The 20,358-nt window shown below is 36.8% G+C and overlaps 2 protein-coding genes across 2 annotated transcripts in view; one reads left to right on the top strand and one right to left on the bottom strand.

Annotated features, from left to right (window-relative positions):
• LOC121865674 (ras-related protein Rab-8A-like) overlaps positions 1–12,884 on the top strand; it is a 46,740-nt gene extending 33,856 nt beyond the window's left edge. The window contains exons 3-6 of the mRNA XM_042365200.1: positions 862–1,000; positions 1,221–1,313; positions 1,793–1,906; positions 6,311–12,884. Of these exons, the coding sequence (XP_042221134.1) occupies positions 862–1,000; positions 1,221–1,313; positions 1,793–1,906; positions 6,311–6,409 (445 nt within the window). The 3' untranslated portion in view covers positions 6,410–12,884. The remainder of the gene's footprint in view (positions 1–861; positions 1,001–1,220; positions 1,314–1,792; positions 1,907–6,310) is intronic.
• A 2,638-nt stretch (positions 12,885–15,522) lies between these two features.
• On the bottom strand, positions 15,523–19,278 carry LOC121865638. Its single transcript, XM_042365162.1, has 3 exons — positions 19,268–19,278; positions 18,785–19,001; positions 15,523–17,826 (listed from the first exon to the last, which is right to left on the bottom strand). Exons 1-3 carry the CDS (start codon positions 19,276–19,278, stop codon positions 17,638–17,640), a joined length of 417 nt encoding a protein of 138 aa, XP_042221096.1. The 3' UTR covers positions 15,523–17,637.
• Between the last annotated feature and the right edge of the window lie 1,080 nt (positions 19,279–20,358).

The following is a 20,358-nucleotide window of genomic DNA, read 5'->3' as shown; positions in this document are numbered from 1 at the left end:
CACCACTGGTCGGTAGTCTGATCTAGGTGAGAGTTGGAGGAAGGAAACCCGGATGTTAAAAAGTCTCAACAAAATCAATAGGATATAATGATAAACAAAACTTATGTCATGTAATAAAAAATAAAACATTAAGTCTGTTTACCATCCTTCTCTACCTCCTCTTCCTTCTCCACCTCTTCCTTCTCCCCTCTTCTTCTTCCCCTCCTCTTCTTCCCCTTTTCGTCTTACCTCTCCTCTTCCTCCTTATCAATAGCAAGTCTACGGATTTGGCGCACCCTCATTCAACTACCCTTCTCCTCTTCCCCCTCCTCCCCTCCTTCTCCTCCTCCCCTCCTTCTCCTCCTCCCCTCCTCCCTTCCTCCCTCTCCTCCTCCTCCTCCCTCTCCTCATCCTCCCCCCTCTCCCCCCCCCACGTTTCCTCACCCCTCCTCCCCCTTCTCATCTTCCCACACCAGACACCCGAAGTGTTATAACTTGGCCTCAGGGGAACGAGACTCTTAGGCTTCAATAAATCGATCCAGCTACTGAAGGAGGAGTACAGAGACGTTTAGAACACCTGTTTATATGATAAGAAACAGACAGATAAACGAACTCACAAACCTCAAGAAAATCATAATGTGACAAAAAAAAGTTTCGTCTTCCCAGGAAATATAAGATTAATAGATAATTCGATGTTAGCAGTTTATTATATTACAAATTATTTCATCAAAACTTCTGTATTACCAAGGTATATTTTATCATAGACGAGAGTTTTTACTTGTAGTGGACACGACGGCAGGAGAAGAACTGAAGTTAAGATGATGTGTTGTGTCGAGTATATTGTTCTCAAACGACCACTGACTCTACACGGTTTTGAATCAGGGACACAGCGGGGGAGGAACGGTTCAGGACGCTCACCACCGCTTACTACCGTGGTGCCCAGGGTATTGTTCTTGTTTATGATGTTACCAACCTCGACTCCTTCAACCACCTCTCCTATTGGCTGAGAAATATTGAAGAGGTGAGTATCTGCTGCTTTAATCATTTCACCAATTGATAATAAAAAAATAACCTTAACATAATTTTTGATAACTGGTAGAATTTCAAGTTATTTTTTCTAATTTCAACGCTGTGATATTTTTTCTATTAGTTTTTATGTCAGAGTTCTCTTATTGATGTTATTTAATCTCATATCTTCCTTCTATTTGTGTTGTTGTTTGTAAATAAAAGGCTTGTTATAGAATGCGTCGCCAGAGGTGGTGAAGGTGTTGGCAGGTAACAAGTGTGAGGTGAACAATCAGCAGCGGGCCGTTGATAAGGAGAGAGGGCAGAAGGTGGGTATGTTTGGCTCTGTTACACCTCTACCACCCCAGCCACACCTCTACCACCCCAGCCACACCTCTACCGCCCCAGCCACACCTCTATTACCACTACAATCCCAGACACAACCTCTACGACCACACTCCCAATCCAGCCACACCTTTACCATCACACTGCCACCCCAGCCACACCTCTACCACCACACTCCTCTACCACACCGTCATTACCCCCTTCCCATCAATGTGTTTTTAAATATATGAACATTTTGGAAAACTGTGGCTAAATGCTCCACAAGACTAGAGTGAATATTTTTGTTTTCCTTGACTCCTGCAAAATCAATATGAATACAATTACCGTTTACAATTAAGGTTTACAATTAATATTTACAATTAATATTCACAATTAAGGTTTACAATTAAGGCTCGCAATTAACTTTACTGTCTTAGCAATGTTATTAAAGAAAAATATGATTTTGAGTTCGTAACCGTTACAGTTGGCGGAGAGCTTTGATATGCCATTGTTCGAGGTGTCCTGTCGGGGAGACGTGATGGTTCAGGACACCTTCCTCACACTAGCTCGGCTCATAAGAGACTTGAGGCAAAGACGGGTATGTTTATTAACCTCTTACTCAACATTTTTTATCTTATGAGCTTCTCTAACGTTGTCTCTTGATTGTTTTCATGTAATTCATTATCCACTGTTTCAGGATGTTAGTTTTGGTGTAAAATGTATGTAATATAAGGCTGATTGTTTAATATCAATTATAATTATATGATATTTATTCATACAAATCATGAAATTATCTTTTACTTGTATTTATTCTGTATTTAAGCTCTCGTGATCTTTTTTTCTTTCCTTCCACACATTTAATTCTCTTTCACAGTTGTCTACGTAACAAATGTCCTTAACGGTTACCAGTTTAGCACCAGGAACAACATTCTTTCTATAACTTACTCGTTAATTTTCCCTGATTCGCCCGGATGGAGGGTAGGGCTAGTGCACGACCATTCCTCGGGGCCTAGGATACCCACCCGCAGCTCCCTACTAAATATCAGTTCTCTATCTTCAAAACTGTGGACATGGGTAAGGAACACACACACATACGACGCTGTGACTGCTTAAGAAAGATATAGCCTGTCAAGTGACGTTCTAAGCTGCCAGGGAGCGTGCCAAGGAAGCCTATAAAGTTTATTTTTTTATTTTTTATTTTATTTTTTTATTTTTTTTACGGGTATTAGCCCACCCGGGCACAGATCACTGACCCACATCGGGGCCTGGGGGGCGAAAATGTAATAATAATAATACTAATAATACTAATACTAATTCATAGTAAGTAGAATTTATAATAAAAAATACAAAATTATAAAATAATAATAACAAGACTGTAATGATAAAGAAATACAAAAATGAAAATAAAATAAAAAGTGAGAAACAATATATGTATGTTGTGTTGTCAATAGTAAGAGAAACAATTGAGACCCTGCAATTGTGTCTAAATGAGGCAGAAAGTCAGATCAGCAACCTGGGACTTGGTCACAATTTTCGTGATGCCATATGGCAGCAGGGTCTACCATTAGACAACACATTATGCCTCCAATATCTTCCTAGGCGGTAGTACCTCCCTGTTTTGTACCCACTATGCTGTATACAGTATGTTAAAATTTTGCCCCTCACGGTGTCAAGGTTTGTTCTCCCCACTAAAAACTTTCTTATACCGTGAAATAGAAATGTTATGAATACCTACAGTATAATAATCTGAGTGACCAAGTTGGTGTTGCCTTGTGTCAGGGTAATAAAAAGCTCTTACCTCACACTAGGACACTGTATCACCCATGTTCAGGGATAAATGCAGACCAACAATAGGCACAAACGGAAAAGATCCCTCACCGTAACTCAAGCCAACAATGACTTGTAGGCTGTCCCCACCCTCTTGTTTGTTATTGCCTCTGATGTAACTTAATATAGTATTGACTAGTTATGTACATCTAAATATAAAAAAATCGATTACAATTATTTTTTATTTAAGCATAGTAAAAAAAAAAAGTTATTTTGATAAATCACTTTACTAATTACTTTTTAGAAGATTTTATTTATATCGTAAACCCAAGAAGTGTTGCTAGGTTATATAATGAATTTTTTTTCGACAAACTAGAGTAATGAGAGGCGGGGGATGAGATAACCATTAGAAAGTATTGTACAAATTACCGGTAGATAGTTGGGTAGTTTTCTGCTGGGTGAAAGGTTTCAACCAATCACAAAGCTGCTATGTGTTGCCACATTTGATCTCTTTCTTTATGGTCTTGGCTCTCGGTCACAGTGTTCTCGGAAGGTGCGTGAGGGAAGCATGTGCGTTCGTGATGTGGCAATGCAATCGAAAGTTTTATTCGGGGATATTGTTGGAGATTTATATATAGCGAATACAGTGAATATAATGAATGAATCCCTAGCGTTAGATAACCCATTTAACATTTGTTGATGATAAGGGCATTGACGAAACAAGAAGCAATGTTCAAGGTTAAAAGAAAGCTTCCAACAGTAAGCCATGTTGGTCACGTGTGTACTGTGTACGTCAGAACATAATTCCTGGAGCACAGATCTTATATTTTTCCCGCGCTCTGGTGGATCCAAGAACAGGACCTGGAAATAGGTGAGTACAACATTGGAACCTGTCGTAGTGTGTCGGCCGTAGTTCGAGTGTTACAGCGTTTGACATTGTGAACATAGGTCTCTACATTGACCTTGGTTACAACCGACCCGCTTGGTCCGAGCCCACCACCACGTCCACAAAAAACGCAAAAATTACACCATGACGCTTCAAAAAGCTGCTTTAATTAGTACCAGATATCAAAATAAGTACTTCGTTTAATATGGGGCGGATCCCCCCGGCTAGGAAGTTAGGTAATGTTAGGTCGGTTTCTTTGGTTGGTTAGGTCAGATTCTATTAGGTAATAGGAACTGTCGCCTCTAAAATACTGTGATAAACAACCGTCCAACACTTCCTGGGTTAAAAAAAAATATATACTCGGTGAAAGAATGTTATAATGGAGTGTAATTTAAGGCATTAACAAGCAATTCCACTGATGACTTTGCCAAATTGCTACAAGCATCCGGTAACGTGTCTGAATGTAAAATTTTCCATGCTGGGCGTGTGGCACCTCGTAATGACCTACAGTATAAGAGGGCCTGGAAGCGGCTCGTGGTGCTTCAGCCTATAGATGAACTACTGTACTCCGTATAGAACAGCTTAACAACCCGAGCTGCTAGCATTTCCATTGTGACCTAAGTTAGCAAATCTCATCATACTGTAGATTGGGCGATGGAAAGTTTTTGGCAAAGGTGCGCTCTGAATGGGTTATTAAGAAGCAAAATGTACTCTTGTATTTAACGGGCGAGACTGGGAACTTGTCGAAGAACCAGATGCTGCTACATTATATAAAATGACCCAAACTAACCTACCTAACTCAGCCTATTGAAACATGAGCTTCACCGTAACATTATTCTTTGATTTAGGTTAAGTTAGGTAAGTTAGTTTGGTTCATTTTAAGAATGATAAATCATGTAATACAAGATTAACAAGCAAAATAATAAGTCTTAATACTAAAATAATATTAACTGTCAGGAATTTTGGAATATTGGTTTTTGGCATCACAAAAATTGTGACCAAGTCCCAGGTTGCTGATCTGACTTTCTGCCTCATTTGCATACAATTGCAGGGTCTCAATTGTTTCTCTTACTTTTGACAACACAACATACATATACAGTACTGTATTGTTTCTCACTATTGGTCATTTTTTTAATTTTGTATTTCTTTATGGTTCTTTATTATTATTATTATTATTATTATTATTATTATTATTATATTTTGAATTGAGTTTTTTATATTACAATTTATTTACTATGAATTAATAATAATAATTATTATTATTATTATTATTATTATTATTATTATTATTATTATTATTATTATTATTATTACGACTACATTTTCGCCCCCCAGGCCCCGCTGTGGGTCAGTGACCTGTGCCCGGGTGGGCTAATACCCGTAAAACAAAAAAAATGAACGGCCGACGTTGCATCCTGTCTCAATAATACATGGTATAACTCCAGTGTTCTCTTACACCACCATAAGATGTGGCCAAAACATTGTCCCAACTGAACTGTACCTGTGTATTAACACCAGTGACAACACACAGGCAGGTTTAGGCAGCCCTACCCTGAAATATAACACTGCATGTGTGTTTTTTTTAGCTCGGATGGTGAAATATAATTTTGGACCACTGGGCTGGTGTTGACTTTACGCCATGGTGGCTTCAATAGTTGTTGGGACGTTCATGCTTTTATTAAGTCTTGGTATAAACTTAAATGGACTTATTCTCGGTTCATAGAAGTTACTAGAACTAGTGGTTGGGAAGTCAACGGATAGTCTCCATCGCCCGAGGGATGATGAAGGTGTGACGGCTAAATTCGCAGGAAAATGTCTTGGGCCTAAAATTGATTTATCTGGTAAGCTATAAATTATATGACCCTGTGCTGTCAAAACGTTAGAGCAATAAACAGCTCCTGCTGTCTCCTTGGCTTCTTTCCACCATCTCTATTGCCATAATTGATTGTATTTGGTAAACTTATTATTTCATTACGAAGTACTGTACTGTCTTATTAAACATGGTAATTAAACAAGTCATTAGAACTTTAGAAGATAGGAATTTCACCTCCCGCTAATATGATTCCTTTCTTATTACTCATTCGAGCTGTACACTTAATATAAGCACATTGGTTTTTTTCGTCCGAATAGCTATTACAGGAACATAATATTATAATGAACTTAATACTGTATTCTAATACTCTATTTAGTATAAATGTTTGCAATTATATTTACCAATATCGCGATACTTTTTGCGACATTAACAACTCTTCTTTGGTAATGACGTTGGTGACAGGAGGGTATGCTAGTCCCCCTTCTGGTTAATGCTAAGCAGGAAAACTTTAGAACTAAATAGGCTTCTCTCGACAGGCGAGTTTGTTCGAGGAGCGAGAACGGCAGAACGAAAATGTCAAGTTGGAAGCGGACCAGAAGGGCGAAAATGGAGCTTCAGCCTGTGCGTCCTGCTGAGCCTTGAAACTGTGGGCGTGTTGCTAAGACACCTTCACGTTCACCCGTGTGTGTCCCCCCCCTCCCTCCCTGATACCTACACCTGTGTCCTGCTCAGCTTTCCACACCTACCATCATTGACCTGCACCTGTAATCTCACTTTTAAAAGCTGGGAGTAAAGAGCACTAACATGTATAGAAAGTGATCTCAATGGATGTTAAATTGTCTAAGAGGGAGATAGACTGTCCCCAAAATGTAGATAAGGAAATAAATAAGAAGGAAGATACGGAAATGTAAGAACGTGAAGAACGGACACAGAAGCAGCAATTAATATTAAGGTAAATGAAGACGGAATGACAGAATGCAATCAGTGTACCTCAAGTAGATTTATGACAATGAAAGAAACTTTGTTTTTAGTTTTAATCATAATTTCTCCGTGTAAATAAGCCTATAGGTGGTGTTTAAATGTTAATGGTAACACAAGCACTGCTTTTAAAAGATTTAGATGAATGTATGGGATGGAAGGGGTTTTAGACTGTCAAATATGTATTACAATATGTAGTCAGTACACGTTTCACTGGCTGCTAAATTTATAAATTGTAGACAGCACAGTATTGTCTCGTATGCGTGCATTATTCATTCCTTAAATTTTGTCACATGTGTTTACGACCACTGATGCAGAAAAACTTAAAATCGAATCTTTGAGCACCAAGCATATAGCGATTTCTTGCAAACTGTACAGGGGACGAGAAGCTACAATGGTAAAAGAAAATTACCAAATACCTTACCAGTTAGTTAAATTTCTTCTCCATTATATATCAAAGTTATCACATATAAACTTCATGATATAAGATATGTATATAAGATATGCTATATACATCTGTCTCTCCCCAGAAACTCCCTTGCTAATTTGACCATAGTATGCGAGAAGGTGTCGAGACGAACCACTGAGACGATTAAATAATAAGGAATCAAGAGGTGTTGTTGCCTACTCGTCACATCCTTCGCGTAGAACAGAAATAAAGATTGTTGGTACAGGTGTTGGTGGTGGACAGTGTTGATGGGCGGAGGCGAACATACACACGCTTACAGTTCAAGGCCCATTAACTTCAAGCATCCTGTAACCGATTCAGAAGTTCGTACGTTAATTACTAGACCACACACACTTCCCAGTCATTTAATATTTGAGACAGACATTGTGGCATCCAAAAGAAAAACCTAACTCAATAGTTTTTAAAATAATTTCATTTGGTTTATCACTTAATTAAAATTATAAGGCATGAGAGTGGTCACAGTAGTCTAGAATTCCCTGCGTTTGTAGCGTAGCAGAGCATTTATCTATATAGGTTTGGGAGGAAGGATGGTGAAGAGCTGGCAAATGTGTGTTTGTATACCAGTTCTACCTTAGTGTTAATCTCAAATGTTGAGGCTAATAATATATTTTTAAAAATATTTTCATTGTTTTTAATGCCATTTGTTTTTAATGTTATTAGCAATGCTATTGTTATTATTGTAATGAGATTATTACGGTTTATTTTGATTATTTTGTCGGCACTTTTGCATCTTCGTAACAATGCAATATGACTATAATTACATAAGGAGGGTTAAACAAAAGCAATTTATTTTTTCTCATACTCTTGGTGATCGAATGTGAACTTTGACATGGGCGTACTAAAATGTTTTCTTAAATCTGCTTATAAGAATATGGTAGAAATTTATTTCCCTTATCAAGATTAGCCATCCATCAGGTATTCACTAATTATAATTAATCACAAATTCAATGGAGGTTACCCATTATTACAACAGATAAAGTAACATGTGATAATAATACACAATTGTGAATAAATGTGAGAGGTGAGCCTGAGGGATGTGTTCAGCGTGTTTCCAGTATATCATTACAAAATTATATATAAGTACATTCCCAATTTTTAGGAAATGGAGTCGAGTGTAACAGTATAGCTTTAATGTTTCAGCACACTAAATTACGTTGTTTACATGCTTGTATAGACAGGTACTGTTTGTTAATTCATATTTGCCTCATTAGATATTAAGAAACATATGACTGCTTACTGACAGCATTTAAAGTGCACAAATGAATGTCTACTTAGCAACACATATAAGAGAAGACTTGCAGCATAGCTCCTCTCACTTTTAACTACACATTAAAATTTCCATCTCCATTCACTCAGCAATTACTATAAAGATCGCCGTTAACACTATTGGTTAATTTATGGCATATTTGATATGTGTAACTTCCGTTAATTTACAGCTGACAGTCTACTTTTTTCATTCACTGCATGTTGATGCATACATAATCTTCAATAAATACTTAAGTAATTGATACATTTCCACATAGTATAGTTGGTAAGGTCGTGTTGTAAGATCAAGCGAAGATTCGAGAGTCCAACAAGAATTACCGGTGTGTCGTAGTGTGAATTACTATGATTGGGTCGTGTGGCTCATGTCCCATACGCAGAAGTTTCAAGCTCTCATGAATACCCGGGATAGTCATACACACTATGACGATATGAGCAATACTGTCTGGAAATATTGCCACTTACTGTAATCGTGTTCTAGTATTCACAATAAGACGGCACTGCATGCTACCATGGTGATGCATAAGAGTATAGACATTTAAGGTGTGAGAGTTCCCATTTTCACGTGATTTATGTGTGCTGAATATAATCTCTTTTTTTGTATAATAATATAAAGGGTAAAATCATTTATATTATATTATTTTCAGGGAATATGTATACATATACTATACTATACGGAGGAGACATGGGTGGTCCGATCCAACCCAGGGAGGGATACAGTTCCAAAAATAATCTGCTTGAAATAGGCGGGTACTGGTATTTGCACTGTGAACCTGTTAAAATAAGAACTAAACCTATTGACAGTCAGTACAAAGACGTCATCTGTTAATGGCTTTAATAATTACAAATCAGGTTTTTATTAATGGACGTGTCTGTTGCTTTATTTTAATACTACGAGTACACGGCATCAGGCGACCTATGTTGTGGTTCACCAGGATCATAGTGTTATGTACAATAGGAGTTCAGTTGTTTTATTAAAAATAATATTGATAATGGGTTAAATTTGTTGTATTAGAAGAATATGAAGATATTTTTATTATGTACAGAATTTAAAATCTATTTCTTGTTTGAATGAATTCTAATGTATGTTAAACCCAGCCATGTACATTTACCGGTATTTTCTTTTTATGATGGTAAGGTGGACTAAGGATGATGCTGAGGTACCCTGCCAGAGGGAGTTTTATACGGTGTCGTGTGGACAAGAATATGTTTTTGTTGATAGGAAAATGCTCATGCTTAATGAAGATGAGAGAACTTTTTTAAAACCTCAAGTGAATTTTACATTTGTGGTGTCACAATGATAAGTTGTGGACTAATTGATTAGGCTACTCGTATACTTGAGGAGGGTTGGACACTTCTAATACACACTTAACAGAATCACTGAAAGCCTATTTCACTTCAGCTCTGAACTTCTCTTTGCATTGTACAATGCATTACGATTTTCTTTTGTATAAGATGGTATATTATACCTATGCTACTGTGCTTTCAATTTATTGTGCTGGAGTCTGGAATGCAACTGAATTTTTGAGACAATATTAATATAGTATTTTTACTATGTAATTTTTGGTGATGTAGTAGACGTGTCAGTAAAATGTAAAAACTGATTTACAACAGATGCATCAGTTGAGTCCTCCATAATATGATGTATGTCAGAGGGCTCAATAATGGTGCATTTCACAAACCTGTGCCCTTCTGAGAGGGACTCTTGTCTCATTGGAAGTCATTTCCCTTGCCTCATTTCCTTCCTGTACAGTACAGGATCGAATACCCTTGCCTCATTATATTCCTGCAGAGCAAAGGATGGGGAATCCTTGCCTCATTATAAACTCCTTACAAAATATATGTGATGTATTATTCCTGAAGTAAGTTAGCACATGTTCATTTCATTTCTGTGATATTTTTTTATATACAGTGTGACCCTGCTATAGAGCAACCTACTTAAAAGCAAATACTGTATGTTGCAGTCAGCACCCATTAAAGGTGAAAATATGAACCGGTAATAATTGCAACATCTTTTTGTAATTAATTAAAAGTGAAAATGCTTAACACTAGATCAATTATTAGGAGTGTTTTATCACACTAGTACAGTATAAGAGGAGGACTCCTGTACCCCTTCGTCGTGCACACATCCTCCTTCAGCACAAAGGGTCCCTGCTTCATTGTTGCCACTTAGTAGGGCAAGGTATATCTGTTCGATAAGTACAGTATTATGAATTAGAGCTTGTAAAGTGAATCTGTTAGCACTTAGTCATAAGCAAATGACAAGATATGTTAACTGTAGTGTACCCTGTACCAAAGATCATATACCGAAGTGGAACCGCCTTTGAGTAGAATTGACTTTAGCACAGTCCAACCAATTGGCAAATGGCTTGTTGCATTTAGATGTTATGTTATAAAACATGTTGTCATCCGTATCCGAATACTTTGGTTGTATTTTTATAAATAAAGTAATGTTTTGGAAATAAAACTGCTGTTAAATTTTAAGGAATTATAGTAACATTAGGTTTGAACAGATGTTTGTAATTAAAGTGAAATTTATATTCGTTTAGTTATGGTGATTAGTGCATGAAATTATGCACTGGTATTCGGTCAACATCCTTGTACATATATATCAGACAGGTTTGTTGAAAAGCCACCTGGAATGACGTCAACAGAGGCTTTCAACTCTGTAACCAGAAGGCAAATCCAGGACAAACTTGCTTAATGTTTTCTCCTGAGTTGTACAGTCCATCTTTTATATATATGATCTTTGCCTGTACTTATCAACTTATCTGAGTGTCTTATCAAGCTAACTTCCTCATGTAAAAGATGTTCATTTAATCTCATGATGTCATGGTGGATTTTATTTGTAATAAAATTTTGTCTTAATGACTTGAGGATATTTGAAGTGTTTCAGCTGCCTTGGACACTTAGAAATGGCATCACTCATGAGACAAGGGCAAACAGGTTTTGAGTTCCTTTATTTTTCTCCCAAGATATATAGATCTTAATAACTGTTTTTGTACCGACTGACCCAAGCATATTTGATACTGCACAAAAATCCTGTCACTGTGAAACTGAAAAAAAAAAAAATTGGTTGGGTCTCACAAATGAACAGTGTCATTTTACAATATTTTTTCCATTTTTATGTTTCCCAGTGTTAAGGTCAATTGTTTGTTCTTATCTAAATCTTAAATGGTTATGGATAACTGACAACATAAGATAAAAAAAATAGCAATAAATGAAATGCAAACTTTTTGTTTGGTTGAAATAATATAAATTAGTTATTCTTCTCCAGATAAAGTATAATTTCTGTTTGGCTCATTTCATATGGCCATAAATATTGTGACTAAAAAGATTCTTGGATTTATTTTCTTTATTTTTTCAATACTGTAGTCTGAAGCCACATCAAGTTTTATACCGTTAACCCCTAGGACCTACCACATAAATCTCAATAGTTTCAGAATATGTACAGTATCAGCAGTTCTTATTACCATGTCCTTGATTACTTCAGGCCCAAAATTTATAAAATCGTTATTATTTACACCTTGACAATCTGGGACCAAAATATTTCAATATTTTTTCTCTTGGATTAATGTTTCCAGCGCTGTAATATTGGGACGACATGAATCCTAGGAAATAATTTGTACGTCCAATAGTGTTACTCTTAATCGAAAACTAGAGTAGTATGAGCTACTGTAGATTAACAGGAATTTGTTGGGATTTATTCTGGTTTGAGTCTTGATTAATTAGGCTTTAATAACTTGTGCCATGGTTATCTAGGTTTTTGTTAGATGGTTTCTGCTTCTTTGAGAGCTGATCTGTTTCCTGAGTAGTTATGTAAGATTTGTTTGGGTGATTCCTAAATGTTTATGATTTTGTAGTTTGTGTTCCGCTCCTGTAGAATTGGTCATCTAGGTCTTGGTTAGGTTAAATTTGATTGTTTTGGACCTTAACTAGAGATGGTAATAAAGAGCATGGTAATTAACAGGAAATTAATTAGAGTAAAATTGTAATAGAGAACATGATAAGCATGAAAAAAGAAACGTATTTTCTAGACCCGTGTATGACTTACAGTATCGGTACAATACAGTACTGTAATTATCCAAGGACTTTTATACTGTATACCTTAGCCCTTTCTCCCCCTCTCCTCACTTGAGCTGGAATAGCCTCTTCAGGTTATGTAAACCTAGATTTTTTATCTAAGTATTTTATACCTAATATTCTCATATTTTTTCATTATAATAACTAATAAATTTAAGTTAGCAACCATACTGTGTTTTGGTTGTATATATTTACTAGAATGTAATTCAAGTGTCTACCATCACCATATGTTTGCTAAAATGATTATTAATCTGACACCCGTGACCCACAACAAGACAAAGAGCTAGGCATCTTCTAAATAAACGATATTGTTAAAATTCACTTTCACTCCATAACCATATTTTTATTTACTGACCGATGCTCCTTTGTCGGGAATACTATAGACCACCAAGAAATAACACCACCAGTTATACAGTACTATTTAATTTATACTTATTAAAGCTGTGTGAAGCAACTCGTCTCGTCCACTGACCCACCAAACTCATTCGCACTGTCCTTCAGATTTACAATTGCTGGAAAATTGTATCATTGCCATTTATTTTAGAATAACCCCTTTCTAGTATCACCATCTAGAATTTTAGTACAGTATTTCATTTTCAGTAAGCTAGGCCACTGAAGAGTGAGGGTAGTTAGCTAATTCATATAATTTAACATGTAACGAAGACTCGAGTTACCTCTTCCATATTTAGTCTGTCTAGTTTTGTTTTTCTTTACTTTTATTAAGTTAACAAAGGTCCTTTTCCATTTTCTTCTTGGTGGAGGAACTGACCGAAAATTTTTGGCTCATAGACTAGCAAAAGTTGACTGAAGTGAGGGAAAAAAATAGTGAGAAAAATATGCCAGAATTTCTAAATCACGATGAACAATATTGTATTGCTTAACCTGCAGTAAAATAGAGAGGTGATAGATATATAGCCCACCTTAAACTCCCGCTTGAGGCATGTACTAGGAGCTAACAGGTAGTTCTCTGAGCTAAACCAAGCCTTGGACATAAAAGACTTCTGAAAAGTTTAAGAATGAGAGGGCATAAACTCAAACTAGGAACTTATAATGTGAGGGCATCATTATGAAGGCGGGAAGTGTGCATGCTCTATGTTTGAAGGGAGAGGAAATGGTTGCAGTGGAACATTGAGGTTACGTGAGATAAGTAAGACAGGTCCAAACAGCAGTAGTGTGAGATCTTTTAAGTTTAGCCATTCAATGGATGTTTAATTATAATGGACCATTTTAATGCAATGGTCGGGAAGAGACCACGAGCACATCGGTTGGGTAATGAATATTAAAGAGGAGGAAAGTTGGTTAATTTAAAAAAAAAATTATAATTATTAAATGTACTGTACATGGTTTGAACATTACCCGAGGTATCATTATACGTGGACATATCTCCAGGATAATGAAAATACTATTGGCAGGAATCAGATAGATCGCAGTTTTATTTCAAGAAAAAAAAATCGGTATTTCAAACCAAGACCTACCGTAGGCTTCCCAGGGTCAGATCGTGGGCCAGACCATACCCCAGTACTGTAATGAGTTCAGCGAGGCTAAAACTTAACAGGTTAAAATGGAAAATGTTGGATATCTTACTGGAATTTAGAAAGCTGAAAACAGAAGCAGGGATATAAATTGATACAACAAACACACTGTATCACAATTGAGTGATTCAAAGTACTAATATGAGATTGGGACAGAGTGGGTGTCCAGGCTTTAACTTGACCAGACAGAACCTACTGCACTGTAAAGAAAACGGTATGGATTTTTGTTTAACTAATTATATTTAAAAAGTTGTCGACAAGAATTAATAAGAATACAGGAAGGTTTGAGATTTTGTTAAAAAAAAAAAAAGATATGCCATATGGCATCACAAAAATTGTGACCAAGTCCCAGGTTGCTGATCTGACTTTCTGCCTCATTTACACACAATTGCAGGGTCTCAAGTGTTTCTCTTACTTTAACAACACAACATACATATACATATATCATTAATCACTCTTGACTTTTTTATTTTTTTATTTATGGCTCTTTATTATTTTTATTATATATATTTTTATTAATTTGATTACTATTATTATTATTATTTTTTATTATACAGTACTGTAATTGTTACTTATTTGTATATATTTTTATTATTATTATTAATATTATTATTATTATTATAATTATAATAATTATAATTATTATTATTATTATTAATAATAATAATATTATTATTATTATTATTATTATTATTATTATTATTATTATTATTATTATTATTATTATTATTATTATTATTATATTTTCGCCCCCAGGCCTTGATTGTGGGTCATTAAAAACGACCTTTACCTGGGTGAGTACAAAAAAAACCTTTTACCTGGGTGAGTACAAAAAAAAATACAGATGGATTAAATACAGGAATAAAGAAAAAGACGATGGTGTGGAACCTTACAAAAGACAGATGATAAAGGTCCTGTTTTGGGCAGGAGTAAAGAGAAACGTGATCAGAGTACTGTACTGTATATAGACGGAATATACAATGATAATAAATTGAAGTTAATGAAGAAAAGGGAAATAAAACTCCAGCTACTGTAACATGCATGGGAACTAGTTGAAACAGCTGCTAACAAAAGAGAAATGATAAACACAAAAACTGGATAGAGGAAAAAAAAAAAAAAAAAATTATATATTGTTAAAAAAATGGGTTGTGAAAGTTATGGTAAATTTGTCAATGGATGAAATTGGGGGTCAGGGGGTGCCAAGGTGAGGCAGAAACCTGAGAGATGAATGAAAATTAAAAGTTGGGTACAGACGAGGAGGACTGGTAGAAGCAGGACCAAGAGGAATTAAAAGTTCGGTAGATTGTGTATTATAATATATTTGGAATTTCTTGAGATACATATCTGATGTATTGTCAAGAGATAAGTAACAATAACATCGAATAAAGTTTAAATTTACAACAACATAGAAGAGACACGGTAAATAAGATTCCATAAAAGTTGTTGTTGATTATCATTAAATAAAAGTCGAATACCAATCTGATAATTATTGGACTTGGAATTTTTTTAATTAATGTCGCTTTAATTGTATTACCTTTTCCTATACGTAAAAAATGCCACAATATATTAAGGCAATAATGAGTTGTTTTTTCTTCTAATTATTTCAAAGTTCAATACATACTGGTAGAATCACCGTAAGCAGGTATAATGATGTTAAACAACCAATATTCTTAACCTGTTTGTTCCTATAATAATATAATTTACTGATCCGTCCTGTCTTTGGCGTTTTACCAAATGTACTAAGAGCTGCAATTATTCAAGAGTCATGTAAGACCAAGTTTGTAAGAGTCCTTATCATATATACTCAGGAAGCCACATAACATATTCTATTCCACCACTAAACACACACACACACACACACACACACACAAGGAGGTATTTTTCACATAGATAACCAACTGTAAGTGAACATTACATTATAGAAATCGTAAACATTTCACCATGTTTAGACGAAAAGGAATCTATTTAGGACAATAAATCTAAAGCATTGAAAACCATATTTGGTGAATTTATATCATTTGGCAAAAGAGGAAGAGCTGGCAATTTTCTGTATATAGGTACAGTATTCTTATATATATATACAAGGATATTATCTTCATGGAAATAACAACCTTAACAGTACTGGAAGAACAAGCAATAGTAAAAACATTAAATAGACATCAGTATCCGGGCCATAGTACACAAAGGGCCGATGGCAATTACGTAGATGTGTTTGAGGTAAGGTAATGCTATCAGTGAGGTTTGTTGAAGGTGTCAGTGATGTAACTAATATCATCAGTTATGTATCCCATGTGCCGTGGCTGACATCAGATATTGTAACGATTATTATCAGGTTACTGGTAAACATCTGGGAGTTATAAGAGATGTAGAATGTCTCTTAACACCATTACACGCAGAAATAATCAAGTGCCTATTACTTCAGTCCCATTTGGATGATGCACAATCTACTATGATCCCACTCGAAAAAAAAAAATATTGTACTGTATTGCTATTTATTGTAATTGGCCCTTTCTTACACTCGGCCCATAGGTCATAGAACACCGTATATAAATCTACAATGTTACTAGTAATTGTGAACCTATCTGTTTGGCAATCTGTGTTTCAAAGGGTAAAATACATGAAGCAATCACATAAATCTTTGTTGATTATATGAGGATAGTTATAAATCCTTCAGTTCATGTAGTTGACTGAAGCCTCGTTAAAAAACAAAAGGAGTCTGGTAACCGAGAGTATTCATATGAAACTATATTATCTCACAAAGCACATCTACAGCAGTTTGGATTAGGATATAAACATTATCTGTTTGAGGTGGAAGGCACTGTTACACTAGGAAAAGTTTCTACAGTCATAACCAATAAAATATGACCTAAAAATTGCCCCATGATATAATCGATATGGAGATTCTTTACGTAAATATCTCGGAAACTCATCACCTGTTACTGAGAAATGTATTAGCACACCGATGATGGTTCCTTGGACCTGATATGTTCTCTGTACTGTATATAACTCACAGAATCATTGAGTTATGTGAAGTCACCCTTGGGCATTATATTTACAAGATTTCCTTTTATTTTGTGATTGAGCGCGAGTTCAAGATCAACCATCACCTAACTCAGCTTAGACTCTCGGGATGTTTCCTCGGTGGTAAGATGGTAACAATAATCTGAGAGGTTTTCTTATCACCGTAATGCAGAGTGGCAGCTTATGTTGTTATTGGTACATTATGACCATAACAATTGGTCGTATGTAGCCTTCATTATAAACTACAGCGACATTACCTAACATACTGTCTAAATCTCGCAACCAAATTTAATAAGTAATATTTCACTTGTGATCTTGACATTTGACCTTGACGGATTGCCTTGGGGCGCCTCGTGATGGTACATATATCCGGCTTAAACAAAGGGTAAGAGTTGGGACCTATAGATCAGGCCGAAAAGGTGGATAAACTAGTGATTCATACCACTCAGCATTTATTTTTACCAAGTCCTTGTACTGTAGTTTCACGAGAAGAGGAAAATGAGATGGGAGAATAGCGTCACGTATCTTCAGGTTCTTCAGAGTGATCGTCGTCGGGAGGTGTAGGAGGTGGTTGGTCACGGAGGGGCAATCTCTGGCAAAAGTCATACTTGGTGTGTTTTGAGATGAAGACCAAAAAATCTTGCTTCATACACCCGTAGCTGGCGAGGGGAAAACCCGCGTACAGCATCTGTGTCTTTTGGTATATCTGAAATTAAAACACATTAAATATTATCGATTTAATGTAGTTTACGTGATGTACAGTGTATAGAAACTACGGCCCCTATCTCTGGTGCCATTTTTCCTGGTAAAATCTTATTGTGAGTTGTAAAAAGTGATTTCTAAGATACATTAGTTACCCTGTGTTTCGTCGTGCTCTGTAGTGTTGACCAAAAGAGAAAACGTGAGGAATACAACACGTGGATTTAGTGACAGAGTGCTGGAAAGTGTCCATACAAAACAGAGGTAGCTGGCAGCAGTCTGTATAGAGATGTGTGTTTGTTAGGTTAAACCCCTCACTACGGAACGCTACAGTTAAGGGGTTAACAGTGAAAAGTGAGAGAATATTGGTCAGTCAGTCAGTGTTGCGATTGGGGGAATGCCGCCAATGTTGACGACTACAGTAAATGAAAGGATTGGACTCCAGTGTCGACGGTGTGTGAACAGTAAGAATATTACAGATTTTTCTCAGAAGACAGTGGAAAAAAATGTAAGAGAAGTAATATTAAAGGCATGCGGGTAAAGAAAACAGTTATGCTACAGTTGTTTAGTGTAATTATATTTTAAGTCTGTATCGTAAGTGACAAAATAGATAAGTTCATGACATTTGTAGGTGAAACAACTGCAGCAAATATTAAAATTAATGGAAACATTTAGATGGACGTTGTGTTTTCAGTGTTTGTGTTGTTTAGATTGACATTGTTACTAATTAATTTTTCTCTCGTTTACAAAGGTTTGTGATTATATCAAGTTAATTTTATATGCAAAGCTATAAAAAATTCGAATTACCCAGATTATTTATATTAGTGTTTGATAGGGTTAGTCAGTTTAAGCCAGATATTAAGTTCCTTCGCATGCAATATATATTCCCACCTTATACCCTGTGAAATGTAAATAGTGAGAGGATACAATCTTTTTTGCATAATGAGGAGGTAGTCAAAACTCACCAGCACCATGCCCACCCTAATCTGTCCCCCGTTGAGGATGGTGGGTTGGGCTCCCCGCCTCTCCTTTCGCTTGCCTTTGGTCTTGGCCACGTCGTACTTGATGAAGGCTAGGGATGGTTCGCTGGGGCTCTGCAGGCATGGCCGAAGGCCAGGCAGGTTCAGGGCTGTGTACACCGCCTGGATCAGGGACTCGCCACCCACCACTACCGACCTCTGGCTGGTGCGTGGCGTAAGGGAGTTAGTGTGGCCATGTTATAGATAACTTTGCTACTGGATATATAATGAAGAACCTTAAGGGGTAAGTCAGTAACAATCACACCATGACAGTATTCAGTAAAAAGTGTTTCGTAAGATGATGCATGTTGTATTGTTAGTTATAATACGGTATAGTTTCATATATAATTCATCCCTTCATAACTTAGGACCTCCCCCCTATCCCCAGCTGGATAAATAGGAATACGTCTCACTATCATTTATTGGTACAGCATAACCATGGCGGGATGTAGGTTTTGTTTGCTTACCTTTCACTGGAGTTGGTGACGACGAGGACGATGAAGCGGTGAGCAGGGGTGAGGGCGAGCAGAGGCAGTAACTCTCGCTCCGTGATGGTCGGCACTTGGTCCTGCAGACACATACACCGACCCCAATACGGCCGATCCACCAGCCGGCTCCTGAGGGCAGCCAAGGAAGGCGAAGACATCCGGCCTCCACGACCACTCCTGTAGGAAGAAGTCTCAGGGATAGTAACTACGACACTAGACTTTGTTTATTTTCTCTCAAAATCTGTATCCGCGTTGCACGTTCCTCGCTAAACTTTTTCTCGCTCATTTCGAACTGAAATTTAACTTAAAGAAAGGCGTTACTGTGTGTGTGTGTGTGTGTGTGTGTGTGTGTGTGTGTGTGCCTTGCTCCGTTATTACTGGATACAGTATTTGCTAACGTTACTACCATGAGATTTTTTTTTTAAGATTGCCCCCGAGGGGGCTAGTTTATTGGGCACCCCCTTACATCCTGTGCAAGGTGAAGCGCATAAGCATTTACAGCGCCCATTTGGGAAGCATTTGCTTGCCTTTATGACTCATGCATTAAGGACGTAAAAGCCTGAAGGGTCATAGGTTTCGTCAGCAAGTTACATAAAGTGACAGAATGATGAGTGTATGGGGGGGAAAGTTCCGGTACATTTCATCTGTTTATGGCAAAGCGTGGCAGGTCCCTAATAATGTCAAGTGCCAGGCCTGTCACTAGGAGGAGGGATATCTGGTCAGGGAGGGAAGAGGTGTTGGTAACAGCTGGGGACCTATAGGAGGAGGTCATAGGGCAAGTGAGGATGTAGTGAGAGAGGGTGTGAGAGTCGGGTTGGCCACAAAGTTTACAAACAGTGCGGCCAGGCTCAGGGTTGCCAATGTACTCCCATAGGTACCTGGACCCTAGGCGCAGTCTCGTGTACATAATCTAACAAGGAGGAAGGTGTTTCTCGATATTAATGTGGCAGGTCAAAGGACATGAGCGAGGGCAATCTTATCTACTAAAGGAGCTTAATCGTAATTTGTTTACATACTCACGGTACATGATCC

Source organism: Homarus americanus, unplaced genomic scaffold (genome assembly GCF_018991925.1).
Source record: "Homarus americanus isolate GMGI-L3 unplaced genomic scaffold, GMGI_Hamer_2.0 scaffold44651, whole genome shotgun sequence".
NCBI lineage: Eukaryota > Metazoa > Arthropoda > Malacostraca > Decapoda > Nephropidae > Homarus > Homarus americanus.
This window is presented reverse-complemented; position numbering and strand designations above follow the sequence as displayed.